The 18592-nt window shown below is 35.1% G+C and overlaps 1 protein-coding gene across 3 annotated transcripts in view; it reads left to right on the plus strand.

Annotated features, from left to right (window-relative positions):
- The window catches only part of FUT8 (fucosyltransferase 8), a 242547-nt gene that overhangs the window by 104674 nt on the left and 119281 nt on the right, over positions 1–18592 (plus strand). For all 3 annotated transcript variants that reach the window (XM_080924792.1, XM_080924791.1, XM_080924793.1), the window contains one exon: positions 4973–5402. In XM_080924792.1, coding sequence (XP_080780918.1) covers positions 5200–5402 — 203 coding nt within the window. In that variant the 5' untranslated portion in view covers positions 4973–5199. The remainder of the gene's footprint in view (positions 1–4972; positions 5403–18592) is intronic.

The following is an 18592-nucleotide window of genomic DNA, read 5'->3' on the forward strand; positions in this document are numbered from 1 at the left end:
GCTCTATCTTGATCTCTTCTAATCTCTGCCCCCTTCCGGTTTCCTCCCTTTTCACCGCCTACCTCTTCACTGTCCAATCATGTATCGACTTAATATAAATCTACACATAGTCATCACATTTTCACATTTCTTCTTGGTAGGGTAACAGCACATATGTATGAATTTTAATTACTAGTTATCCTTAATACATGAGTACAGAATATTCTCTTAATTGATCAAAACTTGCTAGTATCTTAGAAAATAGTTGGTCTAGTTATGAAGTACAAACTCATAATTACATCAATGAGATTTCTATCAGGAGTATCTTACTTGAATTGTTATATTCAACAATTTACTGATGCAGTTAAGTTATAATATTCAAATAAGTCTGAACTTGTCATCTATATCTTCAGCCCAAAATGAATGAACACAGTTTAAAGTGATGTTCTTATGATTGAGTAAGTGGATCAAAGAGTTAGGAATTGCTGTGTCAGCATTAGGACCTGAGTTCATATTATTTGTATCCATTTAAAATCTGAGGTGTATCTTTGGGTGGCTATAACCACAGCACTGGAGTTCAGAGACTGGCAGATTGCAGGGGCTCTCCTATATCTATTCTAGCCAATTTGTCAAATTCAAGGTTAGATTAGAAATCTTGAAATTAAGGCAAAGAATTGGTAGAGATTGAGGAAGACATCCTGGTCAGCCTCTGACCTCCACACATGCCTGCATATACACATGAGTCTTATGTGTACATATACACTTGCACACATACATATTTAATTGGTAACATAAATGTAGTATGAAGAACAAATTTCTCAAATCAGTCATGGATTATAAAACATATAGCTTACCCAACTATAAAATTGGAATGATATTCTGTAGACTCAAGTAATTGTGAGCATTATGTGATAATAAGCATAAAAGTTTTCAAACACTATAAAGCATTTTATAAACACTAATTAATATTATCTTTCCTTTGCTCATTAAAAACCAAATAAATAAGCTTAAGTTGACTTAGACTTTGTCAAGGTTTTGTTCATTTATAATAGGGTGAGTATTAGTTGCTTTGAAGACACAATGACCAAGACCATTATAGAAGAATTTATTATTTATCATCTGCTTCAGATGGTAAGCCAGTAGCCATTGTTGTGGGAAGCATGGCAGCAGGCGGGCATGTATGGCACTGGAGGAGTAGCTGAGAACCCATATCTGATCTGTAAGCAGGGGCAGAGAGGTGGAGGGAGGGAGGGGTAGATAGGTTTAAGGAAGGAGGGGAAGAGGGACGGATTGGGAGCCAGGAGAGTGACTGTTAACAGGGAATGGCACAAGTCTTTTGAAACCTCAAAGCCCACTCCCAGCAATATCTCCTCTAAGGTCACACTTCTTGATCCTTGTCAACATTAAGTTAAACATACTTATTACTTTTAAGTTAATAAATACCTCTTCTTTGCTGAATAGTACGAATACTGTTTTACGTATCATTAACCTCATTTGGGCCTTGTAACAGTTCTGCTTAAATTCTCGACCTTGTTGATATTACACTCTAGTTACCAGATTTAGGAAAATACTTAGTAAAAATTATTTGTGGTATCTTTACTGTTTAAGAAACAAAAATAAAAATAACCTAGTTTTCTAAGTAGCAGAAGAAATACATCATTTTCAAACCTTTATTCCTTTAAAAATTAGTATTATTAATCAGGTACACTGGCAGAGGGAAGGCTGCATATTTTGGTTTATTTAACATTTTGCACAAGAAGAGTATTATAATAGGATTAAGATCACAAATGAAAACAACCCACTTTGAGAAAATTTTGGTGTATTGTAAGATAATGTATTGATAATAGTAAATTGTAAGGTTTACAAATGGTTTCATTTTTGATCCCTTTTGCTTATAAGGTGCTCTCTGCTTTCAATTTTTCTATGTGAAGTTTGACAAAATGTAGTTAAAACTGGAATGTTCAGTTTCTTTGTATACCACGTGAGGTCCTGTACTGCGTTCACATGTTCAGAAGTTTTCATTCCTGGTTATTAAATGCCAAATACTGCTGGAAGTGCTTGGGAGACAGCAGTAAATCAAATGTTCAAATTTATTGTCTTTATATTTTAACAGTTATGGTTTAAACATGACAAGAAAGCAACTAGTTTTTCACTGTGGTTAGCAGATGGGGAAAGTTCAATACATACTCTTTTAAACCATGATGAGAAAAACTACATGGAAAACTACTCATGTTCAACTTGGTTTGCTTTTTTTTGTTGATTTCATTTAAAAATACTTGTTAAGAACGCTAAAATTATGAGAAACAATCTCTCAAAAATAGTTAAGATAATATTAACAATTAAAAATTCTCATATTTTACTTTTATAATAATTTATTGTTTTATAGCTTATGATCTCAATCTTGTTGCAAGTATAGTAATTTAATACCTTGGACATTTTGAAAACTGGTTTATCAAATTTTAATGCAATTTGTATTAAAAATATGTTTCTATACTTGACTGTTAAAATAATATCTTTGGATAATTGTGATAATTTACATTATAATTACAAATGAAATTCTTCACTGATTTTGTTATCCTTTGTTACTTAAATTATTTGTTTTTTGGAAGTTTTGTTCTTTTTTTCTGTCCTAGTAGTCCAGGTTTCTGTGGTTATGAAGGAAAACACAAAGTTGTAAAGTTTTGGCTATGTATTTGCATATCTGTCTATCTAATCTCCTAATATCTTGGAATTAGCTTCAGTGGCTGGTATGATGGAACTTTTCAGTGCTCCAAACGTTGTTATAGCAAACTATTTCTAACTCAGATATCCATACTTCAATTTTTAAAAAAAAGATTTATTTATCTATTATATATAAGTACACTGTAGCTATTTTCAGACACATCAGAAGAGGGCATCAGATCTCATTACAGGTAGTTGTGAGCCACCATGTGGCTGCTGGGATTTGAACTCAGGACCTCTGGAAGAACAGTTGGTGCTCTTAACCACTGAGCCATCTCTCCAGCCTTCCATACTTCAATTTTAATGACTTGTTAAATTGAATCCATTGCTTAAGCTGCCAGACTAGAGTTTTATTCTAATTAGGAAGCCCTGAGTACATTGTTTCTTTATATGTGGAAAAGTAGATCTTCCTTACTGTCTTTTCACCTGTGTCAGAATACTAAGAATGAGATCCTGAGAGGGGAATTCTGAGCACTTGTGAGAAAACAACACAAGAGTTTTGTTGCCTTAGTTTAATCAAAACCACAAAATTCTTGGGAAATTTTTTTTTTTTTTGGGTCACTCCCAGATCTATTGACTAGGAATGAGTTTACTCCAGATTACTCACTATAACTGGCTATTGTTATTTGTTTATATTCCTCTGTGGAAGACCATTTTTGCCATGTGCTGGTTCTTGTGATTATATACTTTGCTCATATGACTCTTCTTCACTCTCAGAGTATGAATTGTCTGATGCTCTGAATAAAGTTGGCTACTGCCTGAGAATTTGTCCATCTCACTTATCAGCTTCATTCTCCCAGATCCCACCACCTCAATGGTGGTAAACAGTTTGCACCATTAAATAGATGTTAGGCTTTGATTGATGTGATATCTACATGGGACTTAGAGGTACAGGATTTTGAGAAAGGGAAAATATAGTTCAACAACAGTACAAAGTATCCTTGGTAAAATTTAAAAGTATTTATTAAAGTAATAGATAAACATTAAAATAGTCATTGGGATTAGTGGTTTTTGAATTTTGCTTCCCAACATTAGTAAGTGAATATACCTCCCTCACCCATTCTATATTTTAGCTGAAATCAGAATAAATGGTGTTTCTAAGACATTCTTTTGAGGTAATTTCTTCTAGTTGAGTTTTTGGTTGTTTAAAATCAGTAGAAAATTGAGGTTCAGAAGTAGATAAATAAATAACTCTATACTCTGAGTTTTAGGTTCTCTGTTCTTCAACTTTCTATTTAATTTTCTAATGATAATTTAATTGGTGGTCATTTGTTTTATGTATATACTCTTGCATATGAAAACTTTTTTTTTTTTTTACCACCCCTCTCCCTTTACAGGAACTATATAATTTTGTTCCTAGATATATGATTTTTTTTCTCTTATAGCTTTAGAGTTGCCTAATCACTTTAAATTAAAATTTTCATATATGTTCTTTGGGGGAGAATAATTTTATTTCTCAGAGAATTCTAAGCATAGCAGTTAAGAAATGACAAACAAAACACATAATTAAAGCTGATAAAAATGAACATTTGGAGTTTAAAATGCACACTCCAAAATGCACTCTTGCTTAAGGATCTAACTGGTGGTTTTTGTAATTTAGGAATTTTTTATTAGGTCATAGTAATAGAAAATGGGCTTCACTGTGACATTTTTATACATGTATGTAATAGACATATATTCATTCCTATAATTATTAATATTTAAAAATATATTTGAAAAAAACAATGGTCTAGCCTAATTCATTTGAACCTTTGCTTTTGATGTTTGGTATGGTTGCCAACTAATTAATGGTTATGATACCTGTTTCTCTAAGGTTCAAGTCAGTTTGAGAATTTATCCTAAAAATGACAATTTGCAAGTGTTGAGATGGAGGGATATGAGAATTTGCTGCACTGAGTTCACTCACACTGAGAACTTGTTTTTGTTTTAGATACATAGTTGAATTAATTTTGGTTGATTATTCAGGTCTATACTATTTTAATTCCTATATAAGAGTTACTACAGAACATTTCAATAAAGAAGAGTTTTAATGGCATTTTAGGCTTCTAGGTTTAGAGTGAATTAGTTTGTTGTCAGGTAGAATCCTGATGTGTGGTTGACTTAATATCCATATTTAAAGCTTTTACTTTTTACCTGTTACTGGGCACCAAAAGTGTCGTTTAGCCTCTTGGCCTATCAATACAATGAGGTTTTCTGGAACTCCATGAATGTCAATTTTTGTTGTTTTATATATCTTAAAAATACTTAAGTACATTTCTTACTCTTTCCACAGCATGTAGAATCCATGAAGCACAGGACATTAAAGCTTCCTGCCTGCATCACCAGGAAGATCTGTTTGTAAGAGGCACCACAGGATTACCAGAGAGATTAACCTGTTTGAAGCATCATGTGTTGAAACAACAGAAACCTATTTCCTTGAGTGGCTAACTAGAACCAGAGTACAATGTTTCCAGTTCTTTGAGCTCCCGGAAGATAGAGGACAGAGTTGAAACTCTGAAAATGCGGGCATGGACTGGTTCCTGGCGTTGGATTATGCTCATTCTTTTTGCCTGGGGGACCTTGTTGTTTTATATAGGTGGTCATTTGGTTCGAGATAATGACCACCCTGATCACTCTAGCAGAGAACTCTCCAAGATTCTTGCAAAGCTCGAACGCTTAAAACAACAAAATGAAGACTTGAGGCGAATGGCTGAGTCTCTCCGGTAGGTTTGAAATACTGAAGGATTTGATGAAATGCTGTGCTTGGCTTTGAGGTATAGGGACTCATTCTACTGTTGAAAAATACTTAAAATTTCTACAAACTGTATTTGCAAAAATTTAACTATTTTAGCAGGCCTTTAAAAAGTATCAGTGATATATCTATATAGTCATTGTAGATAAGGTCTGCATAGTTGTAAATCATGTTTTGTATATGAATTAGTATATGAAAGCTGTGGTATTTATATGCTTATATTTTATTTAAAAATTATGTTTAGACTATATTGAACACAAACTTTATGTGATTTGAATTAGTGCACACTAAAATTTTTTATTTCATGGACTACAAAGACATAATTTCTTAGTTAAATTCTTAAGATGAAAAACAAAAATTCATTGTTAAATAGAAAAGTGCATTAGTTGTTTGGAAAGCCAACCATGGATATTTATAGGTATTTGTAACTCGACAGCTACTGAGATTACAAGTTGTCTCAAGACTTCTGATTCTCTTACTTCACATCTGAGAAGGATTATGTGGACAGTGCTTGTTGTCACTTCAAACAGCTGCAGGGCTAGAAACAAAGATATGAAAGCTTTTGCATTAGAGGTGGCAGTCAGCACTATCATCAAGTGGTATAAGAAAAAGGGCTGAGTGTGTATTACTGTTAGAGAATCATAGTTAGCCATTGCTGATAATAGCTATCATTTATTGGGAATTTGTATAATGCCAGGTACTCTCCCAAATAAGACTATTTCACTGAATTCCAAGATATCTTCATGAGATTTAATATTGTTTTCAATCATTTTACAGATGAATAATCATAAGGATGTTAAGTAATTTAATTTGCCCAAGATTATACTTTTAAGAAATGGTGGAACCTTCTTTGAATTCTAGTAGTACTACAGCCTGAACTCTTACTGTCCTAAGCTAAAAGCAGAAAAAAACAAAACCAAAACAAAACAAAACAGTGACTCAGAAAATCTTAATTAAAAGTCTCAGTAAAATTTTTCTTCCAGAGAATTTTTTTTTTGCTTTTATAATTTAGGCTCTGAATAAATAATCACTGAATTTTCTCCTCATTCCATCTTTAGTAATAGTATTCCTGTTTTCTTTTATCTTATTACAAAGTACCATGATTTTGTTGTATAAAGGAAAACTTACTATTAATATGGGTTGTTCTTCAGAAAAATGACCAGACTTCTAATATTAATTTTTATTGTTTTAAAATCATGTGAGCATGTGCGAATCTATGTGTGGTTTTGTACCAGTGCCCATGGAGTGCAGAAGAGGGCATCAGATTCTCTTGAACTGGAGGTACAGGCTAGGGGTGAGCCTTCTGCTGCCTTTGCTGGGAACTGAACTCAGAGGCAAGATGTGTACCTGTTCTTAAGTGCTAAGGCATCTCTCCAATCCGTCATAAGATCTCTTAAGCCACTTTTTCCCCCTAATCTTTTGTACATTGAAATTAAATTCCCAACAACTACAAGAGAGCTGACATACTTAATAAATGTAAATGCAATCTAGAAACAGAATAGAGATGAGGCCATTTTTATAAATAGGCATATGAATACAGTCATTAGAGAAGTCTCCTGGGCGCTTCTGTTGACTCTACTAGTAGGGCTGTGTGCACACCATCTGTGGGGATTTCATTTTCATGCCAGGATACAAATGATAGAGGTACCTGTTAGTACTAAGACTTTGTTTCTTATTCAGCTATTTTGCAATTTTGTACTCAGTTCGATGTCTATTTTTTTTTTACAATAAGACAGATTCATAAGCAAGAAGATATTAATTCAGATAAATTTAAAAGTAGGTAATTTCTTTTAGATAAAGGCATATAAATTGGAGTTGGAAAACAAATCATAAGCCCGAGATGACAGTTTTTAGGATTCAAGACAATAATTTTAAAAGCAGTTAGCTAACCTAACAACAATTTGCAGTTTTTTGATACTGACAAATGTAGAAGAAAATTATAAACCATCCTTTTGAAGGATATACATGTACGAGCACAGCATATAGGTGTGGTAGTGTTCTGGGATATGTGTATATGTACACTTATTTGACTCATTGATGAAACAGAAAATTTGTTACTTTCAGTATTCAGGTCAGTGGGTTTTGGAAAATTTGTTACAATTATGCAGTCATCACCATCAAATTATATTAAAACTCTGCCTCTTCCCAGAATTCTGTTGTCTCTTTTAGTTAAATCTGTTCCTGCCTCCTGACTATGACTCCTGTTTATTTGTTGGCTGTCCAATATGCTTTGCTTTTCTAGAGTGTTATAATGAAATCATGCAGTATGCTGCCTTTGGGATCTGATAGCTTCCATTTGGCTTAATATATCTCAGATTCGTCAGTGTTTTTATCCATATTAATTTTTATGCTTTTATATTGCCAAGCAAATATTTTTATTCCTATTCATGGTGAGTTAAATGTATCACAGTTTAGGATTTTGTATTTTGAAAAGTACTTTTTTATCTATTGGAAGTCATTGGATATTGAATAGTTACTACCTTTTATTTTTCTTAACAATTGCAAGCAAAATCAATATTAATCTTTGCCCAATAAGTTTCTGTGTGGGCATAGACTTTTATCTTTTCCTGGTTAATTACTTCAGCTTGGAATTGCTATACTATATATTAAGTGTATATTTAACTTCATAAGAAGCTGTTCGATAGTGGTGCTGGGGAGATATTTCACTTGGGAAAGTTATCATCACAAGTATATGGACTTCAGTTTAGGTCCCCATGTACAGGTGGATACAGCAGTATGTATCCAGAAGTGGGGATGGGTTGAGGATAGGGCATAGAGACTAGAAATCTACTGATTTCTGGAGATTATTGGCCAGCCAGCATAGTTGAATTTATGAATGTCAAGGATCAACATCAGCTTGGAGAAGAATTCTGAAGAAGGGATATCTGAGAGTTGCAAAACAAATGAATCAAAGTCAAATATTGGTCCAAGTTGACAGTATATGTTCTGCTTGAGATGGCTTTCCATATTGCTCTATGTTCTTTTAGAGACAACTTTCTCTTGCTATTTTAAAAACTCTGAATAGCTCATCTCTTGCAATCAGAATCCCAGTCTTTTATTTATATATTAGTTCTGTCATTACCCCAGGTTCTTTTCTGATTTTCTTATGAACCAGCATCTTGTGACCACAGCCTCTTGATTCTTAGAAAGAGGCAGTAAGGACAAGCACAGAGAATAAGATAGCTGGGTTGGACCCTACCCTGAAGTTACCATTCCTACCTTACCTGGGCCTGGACCTGTGCAAGCTGACCTTGAACTCAGGAATCTTCCTGCCTTTGTAAGCACAATCAATCAGTCAGTCAGTCAGTCAGTCAGTCAGTCAGTCAGTCAGTCAGTCAGTCAATCAGACAAACAAACAAACAAACAAATTACCTTTATATCATCTTACCTGGAGATAACCACTCTCTGAATCTCTTCATCTCCTTCCTTAGTATTTTTCTGACAAACTGGCTCATAGTACAGCTGCCTCTGTTCCTTTAGGTCTGTGAAGCTCATATGATTCATATTGCATCCTTATATTTTGCATAGTTGAGAAATGATATATTTTTGAACTCATGTTTTCAGAGTTCTTTTCCGCAGCCTTATGGCCTAATACACAGCATTTAACATTTTGCTGAGACATTAGCTGCACTCTCACCTCCAGGACTCATGCTGTCTTTGATTATCATGGAGTCATTCCTCAAAGGAGGAGCATGAAAATATTGGACATTATTTTACAAAGATGCCTAATGCCCATAGCTGTTGTGCCCATGTTTCAAATCCTAAAAGACCACCAAGGAGTGATTCCAATGCAGTTGCACAGGGTCTTTATTCAAGCTTGAACTCCGGCCACACTGGCACACTGATGCCCAGCTTCAAGCAAGCATTTATAAGTAAACACGCAAGGGGGATATTCAGCTTGGTACACATCTGACTAGGGTCTATTATGGAATTTGTTACCTTTTAAAATGATTGGTTGGTATTGAGAGCCAAATCATAAACTTTCATAAGTAAATATCTTTAAGTACAACTGTAACTTCTGCTTTCTTCTTGATTGGTGGTTGTTATGGTGTGACCTGGAGACCAGTGTTAGAAACAGGCCTGGTATTTAACTCCAGTTCAACCTTAGGTCAAGTTCTCTAAGATGTAGCCTGAACCCAATATGGAGTTGGTCTGGTCTCTCACAGCTGTGATCAACACTCGTGGAGGCCTGCACTCTGCTGCCTCTGTTCTAGGGGCAGGAACAATGCCATTCGGCCCCTTACATGGCCAGGCCCAACTCTGCTCCTGAGCCTCGGGTTCAGTGAGAAACTGTTTCATTAGGGTTAGAGAGTGACAGTAGAAGGACATCTAGTCTCTGCAAACAAGCACATACCCATATGAACATATGCATTTGTATTTTGTATCCCTCTGACTCATTAAACAGCACTATTCTAATTCCTGTCATATTAGTGTTATTGGTAGTAATTTTTGTGTCATCCTATAAAACTGTTATGTAGTAACATCTCATTGAAGTTTCAGTGTTTACTTCTGTAGTTAAGAATGTTGAACGTTCTTTTTATGTATTTACTTGCCACATTTTGATAAGTGAGCATTTGAGTCTGTTGCCAGTTTTCTTTTTGTGTATGTGTTGGGGTATTGGGGTGGGTTTAGGGAGGAAGGTGTATGTGTCCATATGATCTTTGCTATCTGCAAGGCATGCACCTGTGGAAATTTGTGGAGGCCAGAGGAGGATCTTTTCCCTCAGGGACAGGGCACTGACCATAGAGTCCAGGCTGGTGACAAACAAGCCCAGGCCATCTTTCTGTGTTTACCATTGGGTTACAGGTATGTGGGGGCCCACACTCAGCCTAGCTTCTTATGTGTGTGCTGGAATCTGTGCTCAGCTTTTCCTGAGCCATCTATCCAGCCTCATTGCCAGCTTTTAAAAAGTTACTATTATTTTTGCTTAAAAATTGGGGTTTTAAATGTACAAACACATATAAATAAAATTATATGTGTGTCTATCATATATAATGTAGTATAATTCAATATAGTATAACAAAGTAATATTACAGCTTAAAACATTCACTTATGATTTTTAAAATTTAAGATGGCTTCTGGCTGTTTCTCTTGTTATGTATACATTTATGTCAGCAGACATCTCTGACTCTGGCTAGGCAATCCAAGATGATGTACGTGTTTAGTCAAAAATCTTGTTTCATTCTGTGTTTCTTCTCTATCCAGGTAACACAGATTTTTTTTTTTTAGATGTGGCAGTGTTAGAAGTCTTTCAGTTGTATGTTTTTATGTTCTGTGTTTTTTTCTCTGTTGCTTACTTGCTTTCTGCTTTATTGATTTGATAATTTTCTTTCTTATACTTTCTTTGGGATTTATTTTTATGTTCTAAGCTTTCTTTGCAAATTTATATCACTGATGTTAAAAGTTGCTTCCTTTCTAATGTAGATTGAATGTCTTTTATTCATAATTCCTGGGACTAGAACATGTTTCAGATTTAGGACTGTTTTTATTTTTGGAATATTTCCATCAACTTTACCAGTGGAATCTGAAATGCTTTGAAATCTAAAAGTTTTAGACTTCTGATAAAGCTTTTAAAAAAGTTTTAAATTCTGATTTAATTTGAATTTCTCATTTTGGATCAGTGATGTTCAACCTGTAAATAAATACCTGGAGAGCTTCACTTTAAACCAAACGGTGTCTTACAGTTTCTGACAAGGTTGTCTTTCCATTTTTATCCAATAAAAATAATTTCAAATATGGAAATTGTGATCTGTTAGCACCATATCATTGTTATGTCGTGTTTCCCTTAGTTAGTACCTTGGGCTGTGCTATTTATCTTTTTGTTTTTATCTTATTTTTCAACCAAATGAAGTCATAATTCTTTATTATTTTAGATGTGGTTGTTCCTATCCTTTCAGTTCTAATTTTCTTTTCATCTGCTGTGTAATTTGTTGAATACTAACTCAGGACTATCTTGTTTTCTGTGATTTCGCCCCTTATCACATCACAGGTTTCTTATTTAACAAAACTTTTTTGGCAATAAAGTTAATTTACTTACTATTAATACTGTGTGTGTGTGTGTGTGTGTGTGTGTGTGTGTGTTTGTGTGTGTATGTGTGTTTGTGTGTATGTGTGTGTTTTGCTTTTTGTTTGGTTAGTGTTTGCATGTGTTTGGTTCATAGTTTAAACCTTAACTGGTATGTGCACTTATATGTAGATACAAATTTAAGTATTCGAAGTGTTTCTTTATAATAGGTTAGGGTTTCATCTTTTTTCCTCCAAGTCTGAGAGCCTCATCTTACTGAACTATTTTAGACTTTTATATTTAATTCTATTACCAGGTTTACATCTTCTTTGACCTTGCTAAATTTCTTTCTCATTTGTCTCATCTCCTGTGTTTGTTTTTTGAATTCCAGTCTTTTATTATTCTATTTTTTTTGCCATAAGGTTTATCAACTTTTTAAAATATACCATTTTATGTGTGGGTGTTTTGACTACATGTGTGTTTGTACACCATGTGTGAGCCTGGTCTTGGCTAGAAGGTATCATGTCCTCTGTAACGGACATTATGGATGTTTGTGAACTGCCAGCAGATGCTAGGGATCCAACCCCATGTCCTCTGGAAAAGCAGCCACTGCTCTGAACCACTGAGACATCTCTCCAGCTTCATTATACCGACTTTTAATGGATATTGCAGAGTTTATAAAATATACTTTTAGGGCTGGAGAGATGGCTCAGTGTGTTAGAATGCACAAGAACCTGAGTTTGAATCTCCCACACCCATGAAAATGTTTGCATGGCTGTATAGATTTACCACTTACCGCTCTGTGTGACAGAGACAGGAGGACCTCACAAGCTCTCTGAGGATAAAGGAATAAGTTTGGGGAATCATAGACATCTGATGTTCACTGCATACATGTACCTGCTGGATATGCATTATACACATGTACAGCACACATATAATAAAACTGCATTCTTCTTTATTATAATTTATCTTTAGTATTTTTTGCATTTTCCTGGAATTCCTAGAAAGTCTTGTAATTTTCAGAATTTTAAAGCCCCTTTCATTTGGATGCCCTGTTGTAGTGTTTTATAGACTGTTATATGCATGTGTGAAATTCTCAAACAATTAAAGTCTCTCTATTCTGTCAATGTAGACCTGGAGCCTAAAACTTTAATTAATTGTTTTCAAAAGAGAAATGTCTGAGAAATAACTGCTTTGATTTTTTTTTTTAATGCGGCTACTGTGATTTGTTGTCTAGATGCTACAAATAAGGATGATTTAGAAGAAAATCATTGTCGTATAGAAACAAACATGCCCAAAGTGAGAAATTTTTTCTTTATAATGTTCTTTGCCAGTTAACATTGATGCTGCTACTTAGAATTTATGAAACGGAAGTTAGGGAGAGGCTTGGGTTTTGTTTCTGTTTTCTTCAAAATGAAATTTTTGTTTCCCAACAAGAATTGGGTTCTTTTAGGGATCCTGAATTAAAGGCACACTTTTGAAGGAAAGCTTTTGTTATTTACACATTTGAACTTCCTGTATGTCTGCCCTTTAGTGCTGCTGCCAACATGGCCTCACCCCAGACATTTGAGTATCAATCATTGCTAAGTAATTTAGACCCTGTCTTACTCAGTACTTGTAAATGATTTCAGTTACAAGGCATCAGTCACAAGTCACAAAACTGTGTTGTTCAGTGTTTATCACTTTGGGGTGTGGTATAAATAAGAAAATGTAAGAAGTTATGTTCTATAAATTCAGTGTTAACATAGTTTTCAAACATTGAGATGTGACTTAAAGTAGAAAAAAGACCCCTTAGACTTGACTACATATTTATCTCTTCTTTTCCCACTGGGGGTTTTTTTTTTCCCCTATAGTTTAGCTTTTGAATAATTTCTCCTAGCTTCAAGCATATCTTATCTCCTTGTAATTTTGTGATGCTTGTTTTCAGGGTAATACATTATTTCAGATTTTTTTTTTTCATTTTTTTCAAGTTTTATTTTTGGAAGATAGTTTTTAAGCAAAAGTACAGAATTTGATTGGCAATATATTTTTATTGTATATTCTCTGTATTTACATTTCAGATGTTATCCCCTTTCCTCCAATTCCATCCCCTCTCTCCTTCCTATTACCTCCATGAAGGTGCTCCCTCTCACAACCCCCCTTTCTCACCTCAGTACCTTGGCACTCCCCTACATTGGTAAACAAGCTTTCACCAGACCAAAGGCCTCTCCTCCCATTGATGTCAGACAATGCCATCCTCTGCTGCATGTGTACCTGAGGCCATGGGTCTCTCCATGTGAACTCATTGATTTGTATTTTAGTCCCTGGGAGCTGTGGTGGGTTTGGATAGTTGATAACTTTGTTCTTCCCATGGGGTTGCAGACCCTTTCAGCTCCTTCAGTCCTTTCTCTAGCTCTTTTATTGGGGACCCTGTGTTCAGTCCGATGGTTAGCTGCAAGCATCCTCCTCTTATGAGTATGGCTCTGGCAGAGCCTCTGAGGAGACATTCACATCAAGTTCCTGGATTGGCAACATTTTAAATAGCATTCTATGTATGTTATACTTATAAAATATTGTCTTATTATTCTTTTTGATACTAGAATGTCTCATTTTTCCTAAGAGAAAAGACTTTTCTGCCTGAGAACATTTCTGTGGGTTTATTTAAGTCAAGGTTTCCAGCCATCATTACACTTTGTGGAGAATTATGCAGTTATTACAGTAAACCTTTTTCTTTGGCTGCATTTACATTTTTCTTTTTGTTTTTAATGTTAGTTAACTGAGTGCGATGTGCCTAGGTATACCTTGATTTGCTTTTACCCAGCTTGTAGTTTGCTGAACTTCTTAAATATGGGAGTTGAGGTCTTTAAACATCAGTCTTAGAAATCTAGATAAGGTTCCTGAGCTATTCTTTCCCATTTCCTTTCTAGAGCTAAAAATGCATGTATTATGTTTCTTTTTCAGTGTTACATGCTTTTGTGCATCTTTGCTAATCTAATTACTCTCTGCTGTTTTATTTTGTGTGTTTTCCAGAGAGTCTAGGTATAAATCACAGAACTACATGGTAGCTCACAGCCTTTTAAAACTCTAGTAGGGAATCCCCATGTTCTCTCCTGGCCTCTCTGGACACTAGGCACATATGCAGGGATACATGCACAAAAATAGTTAATAAAAAAAACTGTCAATGATTTTCTAAATTTCTTTTAATACTCATCCTAGTATAACTGTGACTTTCTGCTCATTTCAATTTCTAGATCACCTTTTGATTTTGCTGACTTTTGATTAGTGAATACCATTGTATTTTGCACATCTGTCTTAGTTACATGTCATGCCTTGCTTATAAAAGTACTGTGGAAGCTACAGACTCTTTCCTTTATTAGAAATGTGTCATTTCTGGGCTTTTTTGTCTTTGCCTTCTTCTAAAGGTAATAATTTTTACATGGGTTTTAAAAAATCTTTAATTTAATTTTTAAAATAATTTTGTGTATATATATATATATATATATATATATATATATATATATATATATATATATGCCATATATGCTGACCCTAATTCCCATCTCCTTACCCCACCCTGTCCATGGATCTCCACCCTCACAATGCCACTCTCATGTTCCTGCCCATTCTATAAGGGTAAATAACCAGGGCCACCTGTGTGACTGTGGGTTTAGAACTGCCTGTTGGAACACGATGGGTACACAGTTAAAGACTAAGCAGTAGTTCAGAGGGAGAGGGCAGGGTCCTCTGAACACTTTTCTTTAACTCATTGTTGATAAGGCCATTGTTTCTGGGCCCAGTTCAGATAACTGCAGTTAGTGTGAATTGTGATCATACTGGTTACGTTGAGTCTATGGATTTAATAGTCCTTCAGAACGTTTCTTGATTTAGATTGTACACACTTCCTGGCCCTTCTGCACTGCGGCCTTACCTCAGAGGGGGAGATGCAAGTGACATGTTTAGGGCTAAGCATACAATCTTTGCTTATTCTATGTATCATGAGCAAAATCTCTTCATTCAGAAACGTGAAGGAGGGGCCTCTCTGATTAAGGCTGGGAACTGCTTTTGTCTCTGAGTGTATGCATAGTTATTTAAAAGGCAGTTTGCTGCTTACCAGAATACGAATCCCAGATTTCCATCAGAAATACCCTCCACAGGTCAATTGCCTCTTCAAACCTGGGTTGTTAGCCAGGTTATAGTTCGTTCTCTGCTGCCTGCCTTCCATGGAACTTAAATCTAGTTAGAGAGCAGTTGATTATCTCCCATATAGTCAAACTCCCTTTGCATGTGTGGACATGTCTTACTTTCCATATGACGTTTTATACTCTCTTTATCCTGATGAATCCTCTCTGATACCCAATTCTGCCACCTACTCCCCTCTGTCTAAGACTTTCCACCCACTGAACTCTTACTTACTTTCTGCTTGCCTATGTTTTACTCCCCCTTCAGTCCTTTCCTTGTTTCCTGGCCTTATAAATTAGTATAATTTATTTGCGAGCACACGCGCACACACACAACACAACCACACACAACCACACACACACACACACACACACACACACACACACACACACACACACACATACACTTGCATGTGGGCATGGATATGTCAGTGTTTTTATGTGAGGGTCAGAGGAAATCTGTAGGAATTGATTCTCTTTTCTCACCGTGAGCTTAGGTCATTGGACTTAGTAACAGATACTTGTATTCTAGGAACCATGTTTGAGTGTTGATTATTAGTCTCTTGTCACTACTAGCTTTGACACCAGGTCTAACATAGAAATGAACAGACTCATTTTTTTTTTTGAGAAGGAGCAAGCTTAAATTAAGATTTAAAATATAATTTTACAAAAGCCCTATAAATATTTTATAATGCAAGTCTACCAAAACATAGACACAGTAAATTGTTTATAATTCTTTTCAGAGTAGAGCCACAGCTAATATTACTTTTGTGGTCTTTTTGTTATATTTCATCTTCTGGGTGCTGAGTTATAGTAGGAAATGATGAAAAAACTGGTGTTAGGTTCTCTTTGTATCCCTAGCATCTTGCTTTTTAAAAAATTTGCTACAGTGGAAATGGAAGACAAAACAGTCTGTCACAGGAAAATGTTCCTACACTCCCCCAGCACCCGTTGTTCCTTGTATGGCTCTAGCAGGCCAGATCATATACCATGAGCTTTCTTTCTGTATGGGCCTCTCTGACTCCCTATTTTATCAATGAACAAATTTAACAGAGGTGAAATAACATCACTAAAGTGATAAAAGAGTACTTATATTAAGACGTACTGAACCTTAATATGTGTGTACCTGACAACAGTGTCAGACACGTTAGGACTGTTATAATAGCTAAAAATGTCTTCGCCCCTCTTGGAGTAATAGATAAACAGACAGAATTAGTCCATAGCAAATACTCTTTACCATTAGTGCACTCTTACTCTGACGTGCAGCTTCTGTTACTTGGATTAGACTATATTTTAAAGGCTCCTTTAGATGGTCTTGCTATAATGAGTAGGGAAGTCTGTATTTGGAGTTGTACATTGTGTAGTGTGGGCTCCATAAATTTTCACTTATTTATAGAATCCACTGGAATTCTTTTGTGCAGAGAAAATTTCTTTCCCTCTTCATTTCTATATGCTCTTCACTTCTTACTCAAACAAAGATGATTCAGACAGGAGTCAGCTAGGTGGATGACTGTGTTCAAGGCTGCAAACTTATTAGGAGGAAAAACGTTGATTATTTAAAAGCCATTTATGCTTGTTCTTTTGTCTAGTCTATGCTTTTATTCTTTCATCTGTCCATGTGGCTGGGACTGTTCAAGAGCAGCTTGATAAAACTTTAAATTTCAGGGAGTATTTTGAACTTGTTTTTAGTTTTATTTATTTTATATTGTGTTGTTTTTCATATAATGTTTATCATCTGTCTGTCTGTCTATCTATCATCAATCTATCCATCTAGGTAGTTATCTATAGTTTTTATGTATGGGTTTTTAATTTAATAAAGTTGAGTGCAGAAAATCCAGGTTATGAATAGCCTGTCTTTTTGCTTATGAGTGACAAATGGATTGGTGGTATTGACTTGGAAGCATGTATTATGATAAATGCTTGATAATTTAGTTCAAAATATAGATAAAAATGCAAGTAGATTTCCCAAAAATGCATATAGCTTTAATAGGACTGATTAACTTCAGTTTCTTTCTCTCTAGGGATCCTTGTCGTATCCCCTACAAGTATATCCCTCTCTAGGGATATCTTGCTAAACAGTTTTTTCCCCTTAATCTTACTTGGTTTTAAAAGGAGCTTCAAACTGGCCAGTAGGACAGATCTAGTTTGCAGCTATCTATCTTTGTTTCTTATGACTTCCAGGCTAAGAATGCTTTTTTGGTTTTTGATTGTTTGAGTGGGGAGTGTGTATGGGGGGGTGCTAAAATTCAGAGGATAATATTAGGTTATGTAGCAACAAAAGCTAAACTATTTATTATCTGGACATTTATAGAAAAAATTTGCTGTCTTGAAGCTTGTGTGAATCAGATGGTCTCATTATTAGCTCTTGTCTCTTTCAGTATTTGAATTATTATGCATATTACATGTGGGTAAAGACAGGCTCTGATACTATTCCCAGGTCCTGGCTCACTCTGCTTTCTAAGTCTTAATGGACTCACTCCATATCTTAGATTTCTTTTGCTTTTTAATTGTTCAAATATTTGTGCTTTCTCTCCCAGTCTTCTTTAGATAGCTCTTGTGTTTGGAGCTGCAATGGTGCTTAGGGAAAGGAGATCTGGTAGGTTTACAAAGAAACCATCGGATACACAGCTTTAGAGCTAGTGGATCTGGGTAGATGGTTGCATTTTATAGATACAGAAACAGATACAGATATAGATATAGAAACATATACATATAGAAACAGATAATAGATATAGAAACATAGATATAGAAACAGAAGCATACAGTCTTTTTCCCCTCATAACTTGGCTCTTTGAACTGAACTCTATGACTTTAGCCTTTGTTTTTGGTTGATGCTTTTACATATGGGAATTGTATTTGTCCACCCTTAGCTTTATTTAGAATATAGTGATTTCAGCTATTGTCACTACTTGGGAAGGCCTCTAGTGGAAAGGCACCAGTTTTGGAGAAAGATGTCATATGAGTAAAAATATTAAAATCTTAAATTGATAAGTTGAAAAA

Source organism: Micromys minutus, assembly GCF_963924665.1.
Source record: "Micromys minutus genome assembly, chromosome: 1".
NCBI lineage: Eukaryota > Metazoa > Chordata > Mammalia > Rodentia > Muridae > Micromys > Micromys minutus.